The following is a 25,771-nucleotide window of genomic DNA, read 5'->3' as shown; positions in this document are numbered from 1 at the left end:
TGTTCTCTTTTGCCAAGTTGAGAATTTCTATTTTGATAAGAGTTCTAACTTCTAAAAGAGCTACTTTTCTTTTTTAAATGATGGGAAAACCCTTCTAGGCAGGGCCACTTTGTGACCCGCCCCTGTTGGTAAACCCCAAATACACAATCTCACCTGCAAAGACTTGAACTGCCGATCTCGTGGTATTAATCAAACGAGTCGACCATTTGAGTTGACCTTCGACTTTGCGTCCATCTTTGAAATGAGTTAATAAATTCATTGAGTATTCAAACTAAATAAATAAAATAAACACAATAATACATTATATATGAGGTAAAACCTCAAAATCTGTTTATACACCATGGCAGGACATGCTAAAGCCAAAATTAGGCTCCACTGTGGTATGAGCCTGAAGGTTAACATCAGCACTAAGCTCATCAAAGAGAGATGACGATAACTAAATAACTAAAATTTTAAGGACAAGATTCAATCGAGCTTAAAAAATTTTAAACACCTATCGATGTGCTATATCTACCTGAAATCAGGACAATCAACAATATTGCTACTTGCCTGGACCGCCCATGGGTTGGTATATTTGACTCACAGTTTCCTGCTATAACTGCGCTGAAACTTTCCTCTTCTTTCATTTCACTGTGGAGATGTGGAGTCGTTTTCACCAGCAACCCAATACTGTTTGACAGCAAACAATATCTTCTCTGAGACAAGAGGGCCATCCTCGTGATCCACCATTTTTGTATTCCATCTCATTCCTTTCACAATTCTTTTCACCTTGATTAGCACGTCCACTTGGTCGCGGAATATAACCGCTCCTTCAGGCCGTAGGATGCGATCCATCTCCAAAAGAATATCTTCCGCATTGCACCTGCATTAGTTTGGATTTCAGCAAAAGCAATCCACAAACAAAAAGATGAATCCCATCTGGGGATATTAACATGAACTAATGGCAAGGCCACTCTCGTCCCCAAGGTGCATCCTGACCTTTCAATTATTATTTTTTTTTTTTTTGAAGAACATCCTGACCTTTCATGATTCTGCCAATTCGTGCGAATAATTGGGAAGATTGAACTTTATAGTATTCCATGGGTGAACTATTTCATCTTCTTTTATATTTATGCAAAATGGAGGTGGACTTCACCACTCACCAAATACTCAAATTAAACAAATATCTAATTCCCATCTATTAGTATTCTTCTTATTTGCTGTTACACGAAATTCTTTTTTCTATAAGTAATCGAAATATCATTAGAAAGTGAAAAGCGCAGCCTAGGTATACAAGAAGTATACAAAAGGAAACACTTAGCTAGAAGAAAAAAAAAATGAATAAGAAAATCATGAAAACTAAGTGAATTAGAATAGACAAATGCAGTTGTTCAAAGGTAAAGAGTATTAAAGAAGAAAGACTTCTCTACCACTGTGTTAGACACTAAATAAGGCAACTAGCATAATAGGACTATTTATCAATTAGGGTTTCTGTTAGACACTAAATAAGGCAAGTAGCGTATTAGGGTTATCTATCAATTGGGGTTTCTTCACCTAAGGCAAGCAAAGCTACTTTCCTTCTTAGCCCTATCCCTATATAGCAAGTCAATAAGCCATGTTTCTTTTCCTTGTTTGCTGAATAATCTAGCTTATAAATGTAACCCTAGCCTATGAGCTAATTATCAAATGAATTATCAATGAAAAGTTCCCTCTTTTAGTTTCAGTAATTTAGGTTCCTATCACACCGTCCTCTTGCAGTCTTCAAACTTTTATCATTTCTTTCCTTCAAAAGACATCACAAAAGGCATGAAGGTACCATCTTCCACAGAACTGCACTCTGAGTGCTACCATATAACCCCCTCCCAACAAGCAAACAAGTCTACTATCTGTTTAGGCATAACCCAAGACAGCCTAACACTACTGAAAATAGCACTCCATAAAACACAAGAAACCTCACAATGGATAAGAAAATGATCAACAAATTCCTTGCTCCTCTTACACATACAACACCAATCAATCATAATGACGTGCCACTTCCTCGAGTTATCCATCGTAAAGATCTTACCAAGAGCAACCGACAAAGCAAAGAAAGTTGCTCTCAAAGGAACTTTAATCTGCCAAATACTCTTTCTAAGGGAAGGGAGTGTCAATATGAGGGACAAGGACGCTTAGAAAGATCTAACATCAAACAAATCTCTTTTGGAGGGGGCCCAACAAAGCTTTCACCTCCCCATCTCAATCTAACGGAGTACAATAAATTGAAAAATGAAGCAAAGACATTCACCATCCAATAATGAGTCACACTAATAAAGCTTACATTCCACTGATGGGAGCTATTAGTAAGCTCCAAATGAACCGCTACACAGGCATCCTTAACGCATGCAATACTATATAAATTTGGAAAAGCTTCTGTAAGGGTCTGATCCCCACACTACAGGTCATGCCATAATACTTGGAGCCATCTCCCACCTCAAATATGGTATTACTAGAAAACACCCCCAACCCCTCTTTATGTTCTTCCATAACCCCACCCGATACAACTCAAGAACCTCATTAGAACACTAACCACACCACAAGTTACCATATTTGAAATCCACCACAACTCTCCACTAAGCCTATCTCTCAAGCATAAAGAGCCACGACCATTTTTCCAAAAAAAAAAACGATTAATCAATAGCAAGTTTCGGACCCCAACCTTCCCTCAGAGATCGGAGAACAAACCTTGGACCGGCTTACCAAATGAAATTTGAACTTTTCACCTAACCACCCTATAAGAAATCTCGTTGTATCCCTATGTTGTTTGCAACACCAGCAAGGAAAGATAAAAGAGACATGAAATATGTAGGCAAATTGGAAAAGGTACTCTTGATTAAGGTAATCTTATCACCCTTAAACCTTAAACAAGTATATCATTTTCCAACTAGCCAAACAACGCTATATCTTCTCAATAACACCGTCCCAAATAGGCTTGGCCTTATAAGAGCTAATGGAAGACCAAGATACTTCAAAGGCAAAGAAGAAACCCCGCAACCCAAAATAGCATCCAAACCATCCACATTATTGATATTGCCTATGCGAACTAATTCTAAGCTAGATTAATTTTCAAACTGGATACAACTTCAAAGCATAAAAATACGGCACACAGATAGCAAAGGTGCTCAGGATTGGCACCGCAAAAAACCAAAGTGCCATCCCCAAACAAAAGATGATATATCTTAACCACACCAAAGTGCCTAGACCCCACAGAAAAGCCTGAAAGGAAACCCCTATTAACAGTTGGGGATGGCATGGCATTTTACTTAAGGCCTCCATAACGATAACAAATAGAAAAGGTAACAAACAATTTCCCTGCCTTAAACCACGAGACCTACTAAAGAATCCGAACGGTTTTCTATTCGCCGAAACGAAAAAGAGCACCGAAGAAATACAATGTGCTATCCAAGAGAGCCATTTCTCCTCGAGTCCGCACCTCCTCAACAAGTATAATAACGACTCCCAATAGTCATAGGCCTTCTCAACATCCAATTTGCAAAACACCTCTGGCTCACCATATTTGATCCTACTAACTAGACATTCACATGCCATGAGCACAGAATCATGGATTTGCCTACCTCTAACAAAAGCATTCTGATGCTACGAAATAATCTTCTCCACAACCCTTCTCAACCTATTGGCTAGGACTATGGCAATAATCTTGTAAAATCGACTCACACGACTACTAAGACTTTTCAAACTTACTACTAGCATGAAAATATGACCAAATACTACAGATGGGGAAGTCTTTATTCCATCATAACAAATTAAGACGTAATGTCAAAAAAGACTTACTTATCCTTGTATAAGCTGAAAACACCATTTGCATGAATAAGGTCGTATGTCCTAGGATATGAGGAGAAGGCTTCACACCTGGTTAAAAAACAGAGAGGTTATGAACAAAATAAAGGCATTTGAGAAGTAACAAAAGAACATACGAAGCAAGTAAGCATCCAATTTCAGCTTCAACAGCCCACAAAAGAAAAGAAAAGAAAGAGCTTGCTCTACACTTTACTTTTCCATCTACCAATTCTTTTAATGCATAAAAACAAAGTATGCAGAGTAAGATACGTGATTTAGCATCAAATACATTCAATTGTCAATTCTAAGCAGAAATAAAGTCTTGTGGTGAGCAGGAAGGAAATAATGGCAACTTAAATGCAATAGGTTATCAAAACACAATTGAATGTTGACCAGCTAAGATTTCCTGATAAGGCTACTTTCCAGATCCTGACATCCTTTACTAGATAATCAACTGCAGCAAGGAATTGCTCGCGTCTTCTGATTGGCAAAGCCCCAGATCATAAAGTGTGTTTAAACCCCAGAAAAACATAAAATGGGGATATTTTATTCCGAAACTAATCCAAGTTCTACGGTGTATTAACTTTTTCAAAGTGGCTTGCATTCCTTACTTGTTTAGTTTTACTCCCTAACAATGTCAAAAGCTCATTCTCAGTTTCAATTATAACAACTAGCTCTTGAACACATAGATAGATGCTTTCCCCTGGTTCTTGTTTCCCCTCTCTAACCCCGTGAAGTAGCCCATCATGACTATGGGCTTCAACCAAAGGTCCTTGGCTTTCTTGAGCACCCTAGGGGACTCTATGTGTTGAACTTTAGAGGTGAGGTATTGTCAAACAGCCTGATACCAGGGTCAGGCCATAGTACACAGTAGAACTTAATCACCAAAAATTACCGAGCCTATATTTCTGCACTACTACATTCAGATAATATTCTCTAATAATGCAGACATTTTTATTTTTTTTTATATAAGTAAAGTATATTCGAAAGGCGCAAAGGGGCGCAACCCATAGTACACAGGACGTATAGATGAAGCCCCTAATTTAAAGAAAAAAGAGAGCACCTATCTATAAAATCAAAATAAGAACACTGATGCATAAACTGAAATTTCTCTCTCCACATAAACAACGTTTGTAACATCATTCTTTTCAAATGCATCAAATCAGTCTCACAATTTTCAAAACAACATGCATTCCGTTCCCTCCATACACACCACATCAAACACAATGGAGTCATGCGCCAAATCGATATCAATGTCCGATTACCCTTTTGCCCCCTCCAATCCCCAACATTTCTTTCACTGACTGCCTATAATATGGAATGTGAATGTACAAGGCATCGATCTTCCTAGCAAATTTATTGACAACAATCCCAATTACAGAACCAGTTCAAAATGTGGAAGGCAAAAGACACTTCCTGAAGTAAAGAACATTACAAAACCAAATGATGCATTATCTATAAAAATAATAAATAAATAAAAATTGGTCAAATACATACAGAGTACAGCATTGGATATTTTGATTACAATCAACAGATGCATGTACTTAGCTTAAAAATACACATCAACTTCCAAAATTCTATCAGAGTCTAGATTGTTGACAATATCAGGTCAACCACTCACTATATCTCCAAGGTAAGTGGTGAAAACTCTAGTTAATGAAACTAGAGTAGGGTTGAATTCTCAGCTCGAGTAGCTGAGAGAAATTTTAGCATGGTGCATAATAGGTAGGTTTTAGAATAAGTACGTGAAATTTGATTTAATTTATTAATAGTAACGAAAGAAGTAAGAAAGACTGGTTCTGAGTCTTGTGACAATGCGATACTCAAGGGAAGTGATCATTCATAATTTGTTATCTGGGTGCAATCACGCAAAAAAGGATAAAAAGAGGATATTTTACCCCAATAAATTGAATTAAGAAGAATGACATTAAAGAGTAGAACTGAAGGAGAAGAATCAAAATGAAGCTAATTGTCCAGGTCAGCTTTATATGATATAGTATCGGGCAGTCAACATCAAACTGTTCAGGCAGCACCACTAGAAAAAACAATGAGAGGCAAGTGTGTGACTAATAACAGCTACTGCAACTGTAACAAGGAGTGCCATGATTCAGGTTCATTGTGCAGCAAGGATGAAAACTAGATGAGTCATAGGTCAAGGTAGTAAGGAAGGACATTTTTTTGCTTGTGATTTAAGATAAAAATGTGGTCCTAGGATCAAGCACAAGATTGTCGTAACCAGCCCAAAATAGTAGGGAAAGGGGCTTCATTGCGTAGATATCACGTTGGACACATGATAGGAAAAGGATCATCAAAATTGCTATAAAGGCTAAGCTTAAATAGATCTGGGTTCTTTGGCAAATCAATATTCTACTCAACAGGTATACTTGTAAAGCAATGACATAACAGAAAAGACGTCCCAGAAGTTACCAATCATGATATATGCCAATCAATCCACGCTCATATATAACACCCAGGGTGTCCTTCTCAGCTATTGTAGGCATAACATTCATAACCCACAACTTGGGAGATTCAAGAGCAGTAGCAAAACTTCCAAGACCAGCATTCATATCCATAATATTGCGATATCTCCCTGAATCAATGATCTTGTTAATCCTCTTGTAAGCATTCACATGCTTCTTCCATGATCGCATGTCCTCCTGGTATGCCTCAACAGATATTCCAGGAATGGATCCACTAGATATTCTGAAAGGAATGGCATTGAGTCTCTCTGGAAATGGCTTCCATGCTCCACCAGCAACTTCATCTGGACTAGTAGTCTCAGGATAAGAAGTTACACATCCTTCCATCTTCTTGTACCTGGACACCAGCAGAAAATAGATTTTTCAGAGCAAATTTACAAGATTCACCCATAAAAAATAATGCTATATTTCAAACTCAATTAATGTCATTGAAGAAGTTAAGGGGACAAATAAAAAGCTTAATTTGAAAAACTATAAAAGAAGAAATCCTCAGATCTTCTCAAACACATGATATACAAATATACAACCTCTTTGCACCCCAAAAGTTTTGTTTGGACAAAATCTCTCCGATATCTTTAGAACCAAACAATGTAAATACTAGGTCATCCAACAATACTCTTGTTTGCTTTCTACATTCACAATGCTTATAGAACCAAAAAGCACCATAGAGGGAACATATAGTGTAAGAAGTACATCACTGAAAAACTGTCTTATTATTATCAGAACCAGCAATGGCTTAACGCAAAGTACATCAAACCTCCTTATGTTTTTTATTTATTTTTATTGAGGCAATGATTGGTTGCATCTAACTGTTCCAGACTCATTTATTCGCTTGTCCAATAAAGATTCAAAAAGTTTGTTAAAAAAGAGAAATTCCAAGAGAATGATATACCAAACATCATCAGCATTTTTAGATTCACATATCGTAGGTTGAGAATCTTGATCACGGCAATTGTCATAATTTATTCTTTTCCTCCAAATGGCGATTTCACCCTTCTCATGCTTCTTTTCCCAGCAAAGAAGCTTGGCAATCTCCTCAATCTTCCTTTGTTCCTCCTGAAGCTCTTCTTCAGAACGCTGCCATGCTTGGTAATTATTCCTCCAATTGATGGGTGGACCAGAAAGCACCCAGTAACCACCAGGTCTAAGAACTCGATCAACTTCCATCATGTACATTCCATCTGCAGGAGTCCAAAAATGATGTTATAAATTTGTTGCAGAACCTAAAATGGAAAGAAAAGAAGCAAAATCAATCATAAAGATCCAGACATTCATCAGAAAATAAAAGGTTACGTGTCAATTGATATCAATCTGCCTGCCACAAGTAATTTTAGCTTTGTGTTGAGTACTTTGGATTATATTCTGCGTCAAGGAATTATAAGGCTCATCTAAAACCAGCCGAAATCAAACACATGAACCTAATGATGGATGATCACAAAATTATCTTGTATTGCACTTGGCCAGCTCATGGTTTCCAAACATGTTACATATAAAACTATATCATCGTAATCCTCACCATTTGCACCCCATGGAATCAAGCAACGGGAACAGTGTGCCATGTCAAAGGCTCTAGAAGGATATGGCAGCTTTATGGTTCCGAGAACACCGATAACCGCTGGAACACCTCTTTCCAAAGCAAATTGAACTTGTGCTTCGTGAGAGTCCCTTGGTGCAAATGACATGGCTATAACATTTTTCTTGAACAAGTAAGCACCCCAACTTGCAACCTAATCACCATCCACTAGCAATAAATCAACTATAATAAAAATAATGGAAACCATATATACATATAGAAGCTCAATAGACTACATAAAAAGGTGGTGGAAAATTAATCACATAAAATAAACCAAAGATAAGTTCTACCCATTAGAAGAAGAAGTGCATTTGTAAGTATGTAGCACTGTAAAACAAAGAATCCACAAATGCAATGAATTACATTAAGATGACCAGAAAAAGGGGGAGGTGTGATGCAAATAAGAGTATGGGTATATAAGAGCACTATGCGAATGAAAAAAAAAACAGTGCAGATAAATCCAAGTGAGGATGTTTTATAAATTTAACTTACCCCACAGCCCGTATCCAAAGCAGTTCTAACCATCCCATTGTCCAGTGGAATCACAGATGCAAGTTGATTAATATATGAATCTGCTCCGTGAGGAAACTGTGTGCCTCCACCAGGGAACCTAAAAACATTGCCCTCATATTGAATCCAGTTTTGAACAGCCTTCTCAACTGTCAAGTTCTTATAAGGTGCATTTGCATAGGGCACATAGTCACGACTCTTGGGCCATGGGAATGGGGTCACATATCCTTTTGGTGCAGGAATAAGGCACTGAAGCTTCTCTTCTTCAGGAGGGCAATGTCGTTCCCTATAATTCATATTTTCTCGAGGGAATGTCATTGCCCGCATTTGATCTTGACAGGGTGTGTAATCAATGTAGAGATCATCACATGCCTTGAACTCCTTAACTTCTGCATCAGATTCATCGATTGTACCAGCATCACCACCATGATGGGTCTCATAATTTAGATTGTTGAGGATACTACAGTCTGACTGTTTGGTTATCTCCAAAGCTATGCTGTCTCCCTTTCCAAAACCGCTTCGCTGCCATGCACCCAGTATATAGAAGAAACCACACAAACCAACTACAATGAAAATTGATATTGAACTCCTACTTCTATTGTCTCCTGAGTTCCCTTTTGTCGCCATTATCTGGATTTTTTATAAAGTATTTGGAATTTCTACATCAATGAAAGGGCATAAATGCATCATACATATAGAATGAACCGTTAAATATAACTAACAGAAAAACAGGTGAATTTCAAATCCAACCTTATCCAAAATGAGTGAACTTCTATTGGAGCAAATACATAAATACATATATATGTGTATATAGAAATATGTAATACATTTTTTTTGATAAGTAAAATATATTGAAAAGGCGCAAAGGGGCGCAACCCAAAGTACACAGGATGTATACAAGGAACCCCTAATGTAAAGAACATAGAGAACATCTATCTAAGAAATCAAAATAGGAACATTCATGCATTAACTTAATTCTATCTCTCCACATAAACAACAATATGTAATACATATTAATATATAGATACACTTTCGCTTAATTCAAGTGGTTCGTGGTCAACCTGCACTCCTACATTATTGTTTGATCACCTGTCTGTGCTCAAAAGTTAATTTTTGGGTTTCAGAAATGATCAAATCTTACAATAAAGAAAGGAAGAAAAAAAAAATCTAAAAAAAAAAAAGAGAACCAAATAAGATTTACAACAGATGGCAATGAAAGAAAACAATGTGTTTTACATTATGTCACATTTAACTCAAAAAAAAAAATCAAATCAATAATATAATCTCAGCCCTAATAATATTCTTACTAAAACCTTAAGAGCTTAAACAATAATTTTTTTTTTTTTTGTAAAAATGACAAGCACAAGCATCGTCTACCAAGGGTAACCAGTCGTGTATGCAAATATACAAATCCCAGGATAGTATCAAGGAAACAGAACAAAAATTAATATTGGGACTTTAAATTTTATTTCTTTGATAAGTAACATTGGGCTGTTGACATTTAATCAATTGGGAACTTGAAAACCCGAAGTTTCCCTCTCAGCTGAGCCAAAAACTAACTATTTAGCTTGAAATGCTTAACTATAACTGGATTTCCTATTAATTGGAAAACAAAGAGACGCATTCAGTAACGTTCAATCCTTTTTCTTTATTACTCATTTTTTCTCCGTCACCAAACAGGGGAGCAGCAATTACGAATTCGAGGGAAAAAAAAAAACCTTTTAAACAGAGCACTCCGATATTCTATCAATTAACACAGGAAAAGTGACACATTTAAAACAAAAGGAAACAGAGGACCATGAAGTTGCAGGCATAAGATCATTAACATGAAAAACAACAATGAATTGCTGCAAATACGGATCTGAATCAGAGACCCAGAACGCTTACAGATCTCAATTGTCAAAAAGGCGCAATCTTTTTGTTTCCAGTCAAATCAGATTCACATCTTCATCTTTCAGAATCCACAAGCGAGCGCGCGAGCGAGCGAGAGAGAGAGAGAGCGAGAGAGAGAGAGAGAGAGAGAGGAGTAATCTATCAGCGTGAGGGGATGACAAGGGCGAATGGGATGAGATTGCAGAGGCAGGTATGACCCTGTTTCGCTCGCTGACTTTCTCAATTGCGCATGGAACAAACAGAGTTCCGTTTGTTATTGTGAACGTGATTGATTCTGTGTGTATTTTCCTTCTCTACTTCCTCTTTCTGTGATTCTGATTCAGTCCAAGTTGATTGGTTACTTAAGATCCGATGCTTCCAAAGTAAACTTGGAAGTTTGTTATTTGGCCAATTAGATCCCGCCATTTCAGTCACCAACAAGTTGGTATTTTTTTGGCTAAGCTTTTATTTATTTCTTCTTTTGTTTGCTAATTATTGCGAGTGATTTTTTTTTTTTTTTTTTGGGCCAATGAATGTTAATTGTGATCCTAATAAGAGAAACCAAAATCCCTGTCGACTTAGGGCCGTAAACGAATAGAACTACTACAAATAAGCTCGAACTAAACTCAAATATATTCAACACGGTCTCGATTCATTTAATAGATGAGTCGACTATAGACACAAAACTAGATTCTTATTATTAAACGAAACATATTCATATAAACTCAGTTTAAGCTCGTGTACGTAACTTGTATAATGTTTATTCAACTCGTTAGGCTCGTTCACACACACTCGTAATAATTATTAACTAGGTAGTTAATATTTGGTACGAAAAAAAGTTATTCAATATAATAACATATTAAATAGTTAGTATACTATTATTAACTAGTATGTTAATATACTATTACTAACATAACTAGTTAGTAAATGTCGGGTTTCTCTTAACCTTCTTTTTGAAGAGAAAACTAACCGTTAGGTTTCTCTTCAGATCTTGGTTGAGGGGGAAGGAGTGTTGCCCCCAATCCCATACTCTTTGATTTTTCCATCTTGTTTACTTGTTTTCTATGGTTTTGTTTTCGGCCCATGACTAAGTCGTGGGCTGTTGAATTTCTTTCCTTTAAGTGGCTCTCTGCAAACCCAAGAGGTGAAGGTGTTTTCCTCTAATTCTTTTGAAGATTTGGAGTTGATGAATTTTGCTCTACAGTTGGGATGTTCAAAGTTATAAGCAAAGATTGATTTTCTGTTTTTGGCGAGGCTTGGATTGGTGCAGGAAGCATGGAGGATTTATATGGGTTTTTTTCTCTTGGATTTGCACTTTCTGTACTGTTTCAAGGGTTGTCGGCAACGTTTTGATGAAAAAGAAGACTGATGTTTGGGTGCACAATTGTGTTACTTCTATTCCAGCACGGGAATAGGCTTATTCTTGAGTAGGTTTTGTTGGGGTTTTATTCCAGTACGCAGATAAGCTTATTTCAGAGCAAGTTTTTTTTCATTTAGAACAAGCCTTATACAGATCTATTGGCGACTCCCTACGCTCTATGCCGGCCAATGTTATTGAGTTTATATTTTTGGCTTCTTTAGATTATGTTTTGTTGTTTAAATCTCTGCAGCCTGCCATGGTAGACTTTAGATCTAGTTTTTAGATCAGGTCTTGCTCTCTTATCTTCTTATAGTGGAACTTATTGTAAAAGATAGGTATTTTTTTGTGTCATTCTGCTAAGGTAGCTGCCCTCTAAGCCAGGAACTAATCATGTGCTTTGTTTTTAAGAGTCTTTGTACCTCTAATTACAGCTTTTGGCCATTTTGGCCTCATATTATGATGAAGGTTATTACTTATTTCCTTGTTAAAAAAAAAAAATAACTTTTTTTTTTTTAATTTTATTTTATAGATGCGCAACATAACTAGTTAGTTAATATGCTAATATGTTTAGTGTATATTAACAACAGTTTACTATATGCATCTTGCAATATACTAACATATTAACTAGTTTCTCGCATCATACATATAGTTTATAGTTTTTGTTTTTTTTGACATGATTGCAAGGGGAAGGAGAGGGAAAAGGGGGACTATTGACCTCCACTTCATAAAGATTGATGCGTAGTTCTCAACGGATTAAGTTATTGCTTGAGAACTTCTATAGTTTATAGCTATATATAAGAAATTTATGGTTACCTATAGAGTATATTAGATATTATGGAGAACTTCACTTATAAACTCTGATCTTTCATCATATTTGCAATTATGGTATTTATCTTTAAAAATTATAAATTTAGGGTATCCATTTTTCCATTTTTTACAATTTCAACGATTCGTTAGAATTTTTCGTTAAATTTTATCAAAATTCCCAAAATACTCGTGTTTTTTTTTTTAAAAAAAAATAAATAATAATAATTTTTTTTTTCATAGATTCAAACATGGGTATTTTTGCAAATTCCGTTAAATTCTAACCTACACCTAAATCCTTACAATTTTGTTTTTCTTAAAAAAAAAAATGAGGGGCATTTTGAAAATTTTGACAGGATTTAACAGAAAATTCTAACGGATGGTTGACATTGAAAAAAATTGAAAGATGGATAGCCTAAATTGACACTTTTCAAAGATGGATATCCTAATTGCAAAAGTGATTAAAGATCAAGGGTTATAAGTGAAGTTTTTCCTATATATTATATTATATTTATATAAGAAAAATTGCATCATTGGTTCTGTGGTTAGCATCAATTACAAATTAATCCATATTGTATCAAAATTAATTCAGATATCCATATGGTAGGCATAATTTACAAATTATTCCTTGAAGTCAAATTTTCTTAAAAATTTTGACAGATTCTATTAGGCATCACATTAGCGCCAATAAGATGGTAATACGTGTCACTTTTAATAAAAAAAATATAAGCATATTAAAAAAAATATATAATTATTATTTAGAAAAAAAATTGTTTTATTTTTTTTTAAAAAAAATTAAGTTATATATATATATAGTGACACATGTCTACAAATAATCATAAGGATTTATCTCACATGCATGAATTCCACACAGAAGATGAGCGCGTGTAGGATGTCTTTATGAAAACCTTAATCCTTTATGATCATTTGTTTTGTTTAGGGGTCGACAGGTCGCGGTCCTCATGCTGTACATGAAATAGAAGGGGCTCCAGGCTTTTAGCTCTTTTATCACTCCAAAGGGTTTTCAAGAAGAATGAGGAGAATGTAAACATTTGTCATAATTGGAACATTGATTTGTTTTTACTGGTTTGATACCAGTTTGTTGTTTGTTTTCTGATCTTGTGGTGTTGTTTATCTGTTTGGTGGAACGTTGTTTGTACTTTTGATGTTTGTTAGTAATAATATTGCTCACTTATTCATATATAAAATAAAATTTTTTTTTAAAAAAAAATTATTCCAAAGGGTTTCAGGCTTCGATAGTTTTTGGCTTTGAACACGTCATCCTTCTGTTTTTTTTTTTTTTTTGACATGTCCACATAAGAGGGAGAAAGGAGATTCGAAATAGAGACCTCCGCTTCATGAAGTGTGATCCCTAACCGATTGAGCTATCCCTTAGAGACGCCATCCCCCTGTTTTTATGGGGTCATATTGATTGGGAAATTCCAATAAGAAGTTTGTCTCCATAGCCCAATTGCTTATCACGATTCACCAAAATCAAAGACTTACTGAATACGTATGTGTCTAAAACGATTGGCACAGTTCCCACCTATTCCTAAAAAAATTGTTTAACCGTGAGTATAATATGCATAGTAAGAAACATGTGTATAAGAATTCATTTTTGAAAATGATCTTTCATACCAATTTTAAGAGTAATGCTAAAAACCATACAACAATTCCACCCCATTCTACTGAGATGACGTGACAATGTCTATTAGCCTTTGAATCAGTCATTGTTTAAAAAAAAAAACTCTAAGCTGATAGGCACTGTCTCATCACCGCTTGTTGGTAGAGAAATGCTAAAAACCACGCCTCATCTCATTAGCAAGAGCTGATAGGCATTGCCACTTTAGACCAATGAAATGAGGGTAGGATGGAGGTATGATTTTTTACATTACTCATATTGGAATGATGCATAATAATTTCAATATATAGATGCTGACATAAAAAATGTCCATGTTGACTATATTTGTAGTCTAGAGTGATATTTGCTCTATGGAATTTTTTGCTTTGTAACATCTAATGGTGGAAAAATTACTTCTATCCTTTTGTAGCACTCACCCCCGTTTTCCCCTTCGATGCCCTTCGCTCCATCTCCATGCATCTTAGCCAGATCAGGCTGAACCGGGAATGACACAGATCAAAGTATATTCACTTCTCCTTTTTTTCTTTTTTTTGGGGGGGGTGTGGGGGGGCAGTCGTTTCTATCCCCCTTTCCCTCGTGGGTGGAACATGGGAGTAGATTTTATGCAATGGACAGAGGGTAGATTTTATGTACTTTCATTGATCTATTTCCAAAAAGCAATAGTTGGCATGCTCAATAACCCATTCAGAAAACTGTGCTTGCCAATGTATTGAAACATAGAAAGAAGAGAGCACAAACCTCCTAGTAATCCGGCCATATACCTCAGTAATAATCTAGAGAACATTCACTGATGGCCGTTCCCAAACTTTCCCATTTTAAGTTGTTTCCACTTGCTTGTCTTTCATAAGATATTTCAATTCATTGCTATCATGCTGCACCCTCCCTGTTATCTCCAAGCATAAACCGCCGGTTAGGCTCTTGTTTGGTTGCTTTCCTCTACCAGACTTCTTACTGGGGCCTGGGTCCACGAAGACTGGCTGTACTTTAAGCATGGGGTTTGGTTTGATACGGTTCACTTCTCTTTCATCCGGTGGCCGTAATATTCTGTTTTCTGATTCTAATTCTGAAACATCATCTTCATTCAAAAGAACCTGCAAAACATATGTATATAAGAAAAAAAAAATTAAATACACCTACAGACTGAGCAGATCTGAGTCAAAGAGCAGTAAGAAAGAAAGAGGCATAAATTTGTTATGGATAATGCACATGACTATATGAGAGGGCTTTATAAGCATCTGTGATAGGACAAGGAACAGTAAAATGAAAGAGGCAGAAATTTGTTATGGACAATGCACATGAGAGAGCTTTATGAACATCTCTTCTGACAAGACATGAGAAGAGAAAAAAAAAAAAAAAAAAACCTGTGTATGCGCATTAACAAAGGCTGGTATGAGAGATAGAGAGAGTGAGGAGTTCAATAAAAATTCTCAAAAAAATACAGTACTTAAATGAAAAAGGTCATACTAATGCCAAATCCAACTGGCTGAATAGAAATTCATGCAGCAACGAATCCAAATGACAACCAAATAAAAACAGTGCATTTGGGGAAGCATTAAAAACCTTGCGGCCGACCAAATCAAAAGTCACAACCACTTTATTTCGTTTAGCCTGTTCAGCTTCTTCAATATCCTCTCGTTTTTTCCTAAGAAGCTCCTTTTCCTGTAGGAAAAATATCATTTGCAAGTGAACTCGAAGTACACACATAAAAGTAAAGTATTACTAAAAGTACTACCATATGCTTCAACTATACAGGTTGAAGAGAAACTGGATACCTCCATTGACAGCCAACTGTTCCCCTCGATTTCATAGTAGTCACTCTGGTCATCAATAACTGTTGTACGTGCGGCAGAATCCCGGTCATATTCAACGAGCCTTTTTGCATATGCTTCAGCAGCTTCTTCGGCATCTGATTGGAGAGGCAAACTTTCATCTAGACCAGCATATGTGCTCCCTTCCCTCAGCACAAGGGCACCACAAAAACTGCAAGGCCCCTCTCCCTCTTGTTCACAAACTATCTTGCCACAAGATAAACAATTGCTCACCAGTCTGTGTCGACGGGCTTGGCATGAGCATGGTTTCCCCTGCTGAAATACAATTGACCCTTTGGCAGCCTCTGCAAGTGAAACAACTTTCCCAGCTTTCTTCTTTTTAGAACTAACTTGGTTACCTTTATGGATGGTTCTTGACTCACTTGTCTCAGATGGGACCTGGTTTTCCTGATAACTGGACACTATATGTTTTTTTGGTACTGCCTGAGAACTGGGGACTGAAACCACTTTTGGTGTTCTAAATGGTTTCTTGGTTCCACTGCCAGAACCTTCATCTGAGCGGGGTTTGACATAGGCTTGTAATTTTGAAGTTGGAACATCTTGGGTACTGCTGCTGACATTTGAGTGACCTCTCCTCTGTAAATATTCCTCAATGACAGTTTTGCCCGCTTCCTGGCCAATAATATTCTGTATAGGAAAATAGAAACCAGAATTTTCAGCTTTCAACAGCTGATGCAGCAAAAGAATCGGCTTGTGTAGCATCTGAAGAAAAATAAGGATAAATATTGACTGCATTCTCTGCAGCATACAAGGACTTGGAATTCTGCCAGACTGCAAACTTAGCAACATTTTCCCTCATTATGTTCAATTCTTTTTTTGCTATTGCATTCATATTCAGCCATAGAGTCATTTCCCTTTCATGTTTCTATTCTAGCTATCTCCAGCAAGAATCATGTGATACGTTTAATACACCCCAGGAGGAGAAGGAAGAATAAAATACATCAGTTATCTGCCTGACATTCAAATTTCAAAGCCAGTCTAAACTTTTTCTATTGTAAAAGATACTATATTTATGCACAATACTATTCAATATGCCATAGAGAGAAGACATTATAGCCATCAGCTCGAAGTTATCCCTTTGGTCTCATTTAAACCTATTACTGGAACAAAAAAATGTCAATCAACAAGCATGGACATATTTAGATTGAATGATGAAGATAAGTACATATTTTTGCACAGTTTCCACTTTCCTTGCAGCACCATAATAAGAGTCAAGTAAAACAACTAATTCTAAACGCTTGTTTTTCATGGAAGATGCATAATACATAAACATATTCTATTTTTTTTTTTGTTCAAGAAGAATTTTCATGCATCAACTTCCAGGATTCCTAGTATTAACTTTTAGCCTAAGAAAATAAAAGTCTGATTTAAATCAGAATTTTCAGTCTTTGCTTCTTTTTTTTCTTGATAATTGTTTTTGAGCTGATATTCTAATCTTAAGCTTCTTTAGCTTCCATAAAGGTCCCCCAATCTTTGGTTTTATAAAACCATAACAAGCTATAGACATGAAACACATATCTAACATCTTCAAAGAGTGCATAAGAAAGCCAAAATATACTTGACAGAACAGCCTATAAAGAGTCTATGAATGCCCTTTCTGATACATGAAAATTCAAAGCAGACCCCTACATGACTTGTCAAAATCTTACAAGAAAAAAAATATATAAGAAGTTAAATTGTGTAAAAAAACGAACCGAAGGAACTTAAAAAGAAGAAAAAAAAAAGGCTCATCTTATGATAAATCAATATGAAACACATCGTAACCTTATAAAGTTTAGAATAAATGTCCAACAAGCTTCAGGAAAAGCAACTAAATGTTCCTGAAGAAGCTATGTCAAACACTGTGTCTTATAGTGTAATGAGAAAGTTTGCTTCTTGAGGTATGACCACATTAGAGACTATGAAGTTGCTACCAAGTTTTACTGGTGATGACGCTGAATTCAAGAATGATATAGTGTATCAGAATCTGACTAATCTAGGAAATTATTTGCCCCATTGGCCATCAAAATCTGTAGCAGCACAATCTGGGTAGCATTGAGCTAAAGTACCTTTCTTTAGAGGGTTTTCTCCAATTAACATAAGACACCAATGTCTAAGATAACCGTGAAACTCTTTCTAATCATAACAATGAATACAAGGATCTCAGTTTAGCGGTATGAAATCAAATATTATCCAAACATAAACCAGGTCTGAAGAAAAAACTTAACTACAAAATCCATCATAATCTCAATGAAAGCGAAGATTTTGAGGAAGACCCAGAAATTGTAATACAGATTAAAGCCCACTAACCAAGTAAACAATATCAAATAAATAGTGGGTGACAGAGAGAGAATTACGTCAAGGTACTCTTTGGCGTCTTGGGGATGAGCAAGCTCGCAGTAGGAAACCAAGCCCGATATCATATCGGTATCCATACCCAAACCCAGACCCGTCTCCACCCTTTGGCATAGATCCACCAGCGCCTCCTCCAACCACTGTCCCGGCGTCTCCATTCTCTCTGCCTGTTAACTTTTTCTGTATCGAATGCCTAGAGGCAAGTCTGAGTTTGCCAAACGACGTGGGAGTCTCTTTCTCTTTTGGGTCCTTGTAATAAGCGAAAATACTCTTCCATGCCTTGCATTCTCTGAAATTACACTTTAATTTACATTAGATAATTTTGTCAACGAAAAATGCAAAAACCATCTTTGGAGTATTATCCCTTTCGGCTATTCTATATAATTTAACATTTTCTTTCCTCTTAATAAAGAATAAAAAGATATTTGTTAAATAATATTTAAATGAAATAGTGGAAGAGGATAAATAATTTTTTTTTTTTTGACTAAAATGAAAATAAAATTTGTTGAGTTTAATGTGAATGCTTAGCTTAACTTTTTTTTTTTTTTTGCTTTTTTTTTTTTTTTTTTTTACATTGTGTTGTCGTGATCTAGGTGGTTTAGTCACTCTTAATAGTTAGGTTTAGAGTGATCGAACGACATTTGTGGTAAAATGAGTAGTTAAGTTATTTCCAATGAATAATTTGAGATGGTGAAATCATCTTTGTAGTTAAAGGATGGTTCGACAATAACCACTATGGAGGCTTTCACACTCCTTAACTTGTAAGTCATTTTTTTTTTGTTAATGTGCTCGTGTGACTTGAATCGTTCATTTTAAATGAACGGTCCAAATCATGGCTATAGCACTCGGTGCACCGAATCAAAATCCTACGCATGAGATTATTGTATGGTGACTTATAAGATAAAATAAAAGAGTCGTGGAGAAAACTGGTCTCTCTTGTTCTCCAACGAGATTGTATTTCTTCTCCTACACTCTCTTGACTTCCTCTCGTGAGTATCGACCGAGGAGGAAGCCTCCCCCCCCCCCCCCCCCCCCCCCCTTTTTTGTCTACAACTTATAATCCAAATCTATCGCGTCTTCATTACCTTCGCCGCTCATACACCACCTCTTCAGATTCACCACACTCTGTTGCTTTCGGTTACCACCCATACTCTTGCACGTGCTCACCATGCGTCGCACTTGGCGTGTGCATGATCCATCCGCCACCACTTCATTTTTTCTCATGCAGCGGATCATCGGCTTCCCCTATACTTTTTCTACTGACTCCCTTTAGATAGTACCATTCTTTTTGCCTACGGAGAGCCCTAAATCCAATTACAAATCTAGATGTGATGTCCATTAAGCCTATTTCGACAAGTACCTCTCTCACCGAACACTATAGTGATACTCATTTTTGGCGGTTTTGGTTCAACCACCATTAGTGTTCATTTTTCAATTATGGTTTTCAAAGCTGTTTGTTGCTGCATTAAGTGCTGTTTCAAGCAAATCCACCTTTGGACTGCCACATCTGATATGCGGATAACATATAATAACCCATCTCTTGGCCTGTGAGCCAAAAACCCAAAGGTTTGGGCCAATCATTTATTAGCTCATTGTCAAGAGATTTATTCCAGCTCCGTAATGGTTGTACTTGGGCTTTAACTCAGCTCCCTCACTCATATTTTGTATTTTTTTTTTTAATTTGGCGGCCATTTTACTTGTATATAGGGTTGTACACGTGGATGTGGCTATTGGTCATACATTCACATATCAGGTAATGAGCCTTTTGAGTATATTTTAATCTTTGAAGTATTTTTTGGATATTTATTATGACATATTTTAAATGATTTTGAAATTAGTTTTGGCCAGTTTTTAGTGTTTTGGGTATGTTTTAGTTTGTTTTTAAGCCCTAGTCTTTTAGATGAAACCCATATCTTGATTTCACATTTCAACTTAAAAATATCAAAGAAAATACAAACATGAAACACCCCATGATAGGTTTAATCCAAACAAAATTCAAACATATAAATTACAAAGTGTGGTTGTTCAAATGTAAATCCAATAACATTACAAATCCAACAAATACATATATATAAAAAAAAACATAAATTACAAATCCAGCAAACATAAAAAAGATAATTACAAATTCAAAACGATGACATTTTGGTATTAAACACCAAAACGACATCGTTCTGATCAATTTATTAATTACATATAATATATATTATATATAGAGGGTATAAAAATACAATTATTAACTACATCTGCATATGTTAAAACACTATCTACATACGCATATACAAATAGCGGATAACGGATAGCTAAGGTTAATTTTCAATTGCATGTTGTATTGTAGTACACCCTACTTGTATTTGCTTGTTTTTTATCTAAAAAACAAAGGATGGAGAATGGTGATAACATACTGCGCGACTCTATGTATCTCGTTATAGCCGCGACCTATATAATGACATGGGCCACATGGCTAGATCTTAGTAGTTTAGAGTCGGTGCTGGACTAAAACTCACTGCAGAAAACCATTCCTCTACACCCTTCCCCTTCTCTGCAGTCCCTCCATTCAAAACCCTCCATACGCTCAATGCATTCTTTCTTTTCTTTTCCTTCCCTGAGAACTTGTGATTGAAGATGAGAGACTTTCAAGTTTCAGCTTTGCTTTTACTTTTCCCACAATTTCCCACCAACCAAACAAAACATGTAAGAGTTTTTCTTTCACTCATTTACGGCATAATGTTGAGTTTTATGTTCGTTCGAACCACATTCGGATCATAATGTTTTGTGGGTTTTTCTTTATGTTTAGTTTTGGATAGTTGAAACCTGAAGCAAGTGAAAACAAGCTTAGAAAAGCTTCAAAATTTAATGGGTTTTGGTATTTTAATGTGATTATCTATTATTAGCTGTGTTTTTGGAATGAGTCCTGCTTTACTTCCTAAACATGTCGCCGCGGTCATCAAATGCCAAAAAGATCCCTTTAAAGCGCTCGCAATGTTCAACTCAGTGAAAAAGGAGAATGGGTTCGAGCACACATTGTTAACTTATAAATTCATGATTGAGAAGCTTGGGTTTCACGGGAAGTTTGAGGCAATGGAGAGTGTGATCTCGGAGACGAGGATGAATATCGATAATAGTTTGCTAGAAGGTGTGTATATTGGAGCCATGAGGAATTATGGAAGGAAAGGGAAGGTTCAAGAGGCTGTGGATGTGTTTGAGAGGATGGATTTTTACGATTGTGAGCCGTTGGTTCAATCTTATAACGCGATCATGAATATACTGGTAGAACATGGGTATTTTAATCAAGCCCACAAAGTGTATCTGAGGATGAGAGATATAGGGATTGTTCCGGATGTTTATTCTTTCACCATTAGGATAAAGTCCTTTTGTAGAACAAGTAGGCCTTATGCTGCACTGAGGCTTCTTAATAATATGGATTACCAGGGCTTTGAGTTAAACGCGGTTGCATATTGTACGGTGATTGGTGGGTTTTATGAAGAGAATTGTCAAGTTGAGGCATATGAATTGTTTGAAGGGATGCTCGGGCATGGTATTTGTCCTGATGTTACCACATTTAATAAGCTTATACATACGCTTTGTAAGAAGGGGGATGTCCAAGAAAGTGAAAAACTTCTCAACAAGGTACTAAAGAGGGGGGTTATGCCGAATTTGTTTACATTCAATATCTTCATTCAGGGGCTTTGCAAAAGAGGTGCTTTTAATGATGCTGTTAGAGCATTGAATGGTGTGAAGAGTGGTGGTCTGACTCCTGATGTTGTCACATATAACACGTTGATTTGCGGCTTGTGTAAAAACCTTAAGGTTGTGGAAGCTGAGCACTATTTGCGTAAAATGGTGAATGAAGGGCTGCAGCCTGATGGCTTTACCTACAACAGTATTGTTGATGGATATTGCAAACTGGGTATGATCCAAAATGCAGATAAGGTTCTTAATGATGCAATTTTCAAGGGGTTTGTGCCCGATGAATTTACTTATTGCTCATTAATCAATGGATTATGCCATGATGGTGACATAGACCGTGCCATGGCTGTATTTAACGAGGCATTGGGGAAAGGGTTAAAACCTAGTATTGTTCTCTACAATACTTTAGTCAAAGGGTTATCTAAGCTGGGATTAATTTTGCAGGCCTTGCAGCTGATCAATGAGATGTCAGCAAATGGTTGCAGCCCCAATATATGGACTTACAACTTAGTTATAAATGGGTTGTGCAAGATGGGGTGTGTCTCAGACGCGAATAATCTCATGAAGGATGCTATTTCCAAAGGCTACCTTCCTGACATATTTACCTTTAATACTTTGATTGATGGTTACTGTAAACAATTGAAGTTGGATAACGCACTTGAGATAGTAGATATGATGTGGAGTCAGGGTGTCACTCCTGATGTGATCACATATAATACTTTGTTGAATGGGCTTTGCAAGGCTGCAAAGTCTGAAGATGTTATGGACACTTACAATGAGATGATGGAGAAAGGGTGTGTCCCTAACATTATTACATATAACATTGTTGTAGAAAGCCTGTGCAAAGCTCGAAAAGTAAATGAAGCTTTGAACTTACTTGAGGAAATAAAAAACAAGGGTTTGACTCCAGATGTTGTTAGTTTTGCCACATTGATTAATGGATTTTGTTCCAATGGTGATTTGGATGGAGCTTACCAGCTATTTAGAAGAATGGAACAACAATATGAGGTTTCCCACACAACAGCGACATACAATATCATGATCTATGCTTTTGCTGAAAAGCTAAATGTTAATATGGCAGGAAAGCTTTTTTGTGAAATGGTTGACAAAGGCTTTGCTCCAGACAGTTACACGTACCGTGTCATTATTGATGGTTTCTGCAAAACAGGGAACATAGATTCCGGGTACAGTTTTCTAATGGAAAATATTGAGAAGGGGTTCATTCCATCGCTGGTGACATTTGGACGGGTACTGAATTGTCTCTGTGTGGAGCACAGAGTTCACGAGGCAGTTGGTATCATCCACCTCATGGTGCGCAAAGGCATTGTCCCTGATGCTGTGGATGCAATTTTTGAGGCTGATAAAAAGGAGGTAGCAGCGCCAAAGATTGTTGTAGAAGATTTATTGAAGAAAAGCCATATAACTTATTATGCTTATGAAGTTCTATACGATGGCATTAGGGATAGAAAATTACTTAAGAAAAAGCTTCCAAGTAAGTCTTCTCAAGATTGGAAACTGAGGTTTTTAGAAGTTGATGGACCAGTATCCTGATTTCGAAAGTGGAAATTGTAGCTCTTGAGTCATGATCTGTCGTTAATTCCACAATCTCAGAAGCCTCAAGTGGAGCGCTTTTAGACAGTGCGCTCTAGTCACATCTGAAGAGAAGTACTGCAGCACACTTGGTATTCCTTCTCTTTTTTTGTTCCTTACCTCTTAACTTAGCTTATGCATGGCATGTGTTTGGAAAAATAGTTATTTTCTGAGCAGAATTCTCAGACAATGTAGTTTTCCTTTCCTTTAGTGTTGCAGGGTTATTACAGAGGCTTTAACTAAATCCCTGGTTGTTAGTAAGTGGCTTGCATTTAGTATTCTTTACAGCCACATCTTTGTCAGAAAACTGGACATCAGTTTGTATTTTAGTACCTGGGAGTCATGTGGGTGGACTTCTCTAATATCTATTTACCACCTACATTTATCACAACAGCTTTAAATGGGTTGCATTCCTTGTCCAAGGCACTCTATAGCTTGGTTTTTTAACAAAGGTTCCCTTGTGCCTAAGGATATATAGGCCACTTAGGTGCTTGACTAATACGCATCTGGCCAAAAATGATAGAAGCCTTCTGCTGTCAAGTGTTTGATTGTTGAGAGCAGACTTCGTGCATAAATGCTAGAGAATAGGACCATATCCAAATTGCCCCTCCTAGGGCCTTATTGGAAACACTGAGTAATGGCCTTCTTCTTTTGACTAATTCCCACCATTTTGCTCTTAACTACCCCCTTATCTAGAATGTACATTTTGATAATTTTGGTGTTGATAATTGGTTGTCATTTGTAATTAAGGGATAAAACATCTGTGAACACGCCACACTTACTATACATTGACCTTACCTTACCTTACATTTTTAGTGTGTTGTTTTCTTTCTTAAATTGAAATCTGAATATGAGTGCACTGCTTTAGCTCTCTTATACAGCTCACTGCTCCTTGTTAGCTTATGCAGGTCTACTTCTCTTTCCTTGGTCTTATATTTTGTTATTAATACCTGTTTATTATCTGTTAAACTTAGAAAAAGGATAGAGGTGGTATAACTAGCTAAAAAGCGGAAATCAAATAGTAAATTGAGTTCTGAAGCAACTGTCTGCGTTGGAAAAAAATTTAATGAAAATTGCTGGTGCTCTTCTGCGTCAAATTGGACTTCTTATTTTCTTTTTTATAAGTAATCGAAATATTATTAAAGCCATAAGGCGCCTTAGTTAAACAAGAAGTATAGATGAAAAAACAACTAATAGAAGGAGAAACTTCTTACTTTCTTGAGTGGGGTTATTCATATGGATAAACTTTGTAATATAATTGGGTTGCCACTCGTTGTTGCAGGTCTTAAATCCAGAATATGTTGGAATCATGCCTCAGACCAGTGGACCACTGTATCCTTCTAATGGACATTGAGCATGGAAATGTTACTATCTCTGAATCGCAATGATTGTTAAAGCTAAAGCAGCAAAGACAATAATACAAACTTGGAGTGTGTTTTTCCTTGAGGGTGATTCATTTTTGGTCACTTACCCTCCATAGGACTTGACTGGCTCCAAATGCAGTACCTTATATTCTCACCGGTGGGATTTTTTCCTCCCTTTCTAACTTGTGCAGACATAGGGGGATTCCTCCAGTTGTACCTCCCTTTTGTCTTAATTTTTTGAAGATTGGATTGGCTTAGCAAAAATAAAAAGATGCCAGAAAACAAGTCTTGTAAATTAATTACTTGGCACTGGTAGAACTGTAGAAGAAAGAGGTTCTGTAGTATGCTTGTAAATATTACAATACCCTCAAAAACTGTTTCTCTGCATAACAGAATGATAAATCTTGATTCACCAATTATATGGCCGTATTAATGTATTATTTAATTACTACTATTTCTACTTTCTTCTTTTTAAAATTACATCATATAAAACAGGTGACCTCCTGGATTTAGGGAATATGTTAAACACCGACATACTACCGCAGGAACCATTCGATGGATTTGAATAAACCAACTGGAGAGGATCCGTCTCCCCATTTGATGACTGTATAGAATGGATAGAATGGTTTGCCCTCGAATTATTGTAATTCCGTTCAGTGTGACTATGACATTCAAGCTCAGTCCATTTGGTGGTGTTCTGGTTGATTGCTTTATTTTACATATATGCCTTACGTGAAACGAAGATGTTTGGCAAATTCTTGTATATTTGATGTATTTTTATCTCTTGAATGGAAGAAATGAACTTGTGGGCTGCTACATATAGACGGGGACATATTAGGGTTTCTTGTTTGAAGAGTGGAACTTGGTCTTCTTATGTCTCCATAGGATTGATTGGTCAATAAAATTGTTTCGG

General features: G+C 36.5%; 3 protein-coding genes across 5 annotated transcripts; 1 reads left to right on the top strand and 2 right to left on the bottom strand.

Annotated features, from left to right (window-relative positions):
• Positions 1–276: 276 nt before the first annotated feature.
• LOC133874832 (probable methyltransferase PMT2) lies at positions 277–10,591 on the bottom strand. 3 transcript variants are annotated; one of them, XM_062312704.1, is made up of 7 exons: positions 10,264–10,591; positions 8,359–9,035; positions 7,810–8,020; positions 7,186–7,474; positions 6,241–6,630; positions 3,808–3,885; positions 277–862 (listed from the first exon to the last, which is right to left on the bottom strand). In XM_062312704.1, exons 2-7 carry the CDS (start codon positions 9,001–9,003, stop codon positions 628–630), a joined length of 1,848 nt encoding a protein of 615 aa, XP_062168688.1. In that variant the 5' UTR covers positions 9,004–9,035; positions 10,264–10,591; the 3' UTR covers positions 277–627. The 3 variants fall into 3 exon arrangements, with proteins under 3 accessions (XP_062168688.1, XP_062168687.1, XP_062168689.1); XM_062312703.1 differs by having other exon boundaries at positions 8,359–9,006; XM_062312705.1 differs by having other exon boundaries at positions 8,359–8,898; positions 10,264–10,588.
• Positions 10,592–14,668: 4,077 nt separating this feature from the next.
• On the bottom strand, positions 14,669–18,466 carry LOC133874584 (uncharacterized). The gene is made up of 4 exons (XM_062312442.1): positions 18,220–18,466; positions 15,827–16,510; positions 15,615–15,713; positions 14,669–15,145 (listed from the first exon to the last, which is right to left on the bottom strand). Exons 1-4 carry the CDS (start codon positions 18,373–18,375, stop codon positions 14,870–14,872), a joined length of 1,215 nt encoding a protein of 404 aa, XP_062168426.1. The 5' UTR covers positions 18,376–18,466; the 3' UTR covers positions 14,669–14,869.
• A 2,454-nt stretch (positions 18,467–20,920) lies between these two features.
• Positions 20,921–25,274, top strand: LOC133874692 (putative pentatricopeptide repeat-containing protein At1g74580). Its single transcript, XM_062312571.1, has 2 exons — positions 20,921–23,586; positions 24,777–25,274. The coding sequence occupies exon 1, from the start codon at positions 21,122–21,124 to the stop codon at positions 23,453–23,455; it is 2,334 nt and encodes a 777-aa protein (XP_062168555.1). The 5' UTR covers positions 20,921–21,121; the 3' UTR covers positions 23,456–23,586; positions 24,777–25,274.
• The last annotated feature ends 497 nt before the right edge of the window (positions 25,275–25,771 follow it).

Source organism: Alnus glutinosa, chromosome 8, assembly GCF_958979055.1.
Source record: "Alnus glutinosa chromosome 8, dhAlnGlut1.1, whole genome shotgun sequence".
NCBI lineage: Eukaryota > Viridiplantae > Streptophyta > Magnoliopsida > Fagales > Betulaceae > Alnus > Alnus glutinosa.
Note: the sequence above shows the minus strand (reverse complement) of the source record. Positions and strands in the feature narration are given on the sequence as shown.

Bases quoted from the DNA above. Each gene is read 5' to 3' on its own strand.
- LOC133874584 (XM_062312442.1), bottom strand. From the start codon at position 18,375: ATGGAGACGCCGGGACAGTGGTTGGAGGAGGCGCTGGTGGATCTATGC. The intron at 15,714-15,826 runs GTATCCAGTTTC...TTTTTCCTACAG, and splicing joins ACAGTTGGCTGTCAATGGAG to GAAAAGGAGCTTCTTAGGAA. The intron at 15,146-15,614 runs GTTTTTAATGCT...TATGTTTTGCAG, and splicing joins TTGATTTGGTCGGCCGCAAG to GTTCTTTTGAATGAAGATGA.
- LOC133874832 (XM_062312704.1), bottom strand. From the start codon at position 9,003: ATGGCGACAAAAGGGAACTCAGGAGACAATAGAAGTAGGAGTTCAATA. The intron at 8,021-8,358 runs GTAAGTTAAATT...GATGGTGATTAG, and splicing joins CTTTGGATACGGGCTGTGGG to GTTGCAAGTTGGGGTGCTTA. The intron at 7,475-7,809 runs GTGAGGATTACG...GGACTCCTGCAG, and splicing joins GATTCCATGGGGTGCAAATG to ATGGAATGTACATGATGGAA.
- LOC133874692 (XM_062312571.1), top strand. From the start codon at position 21,122: ATGAGTCCTGCTTTACTTCCTAAACATGTCGCCGCGGTCATCAAATGC.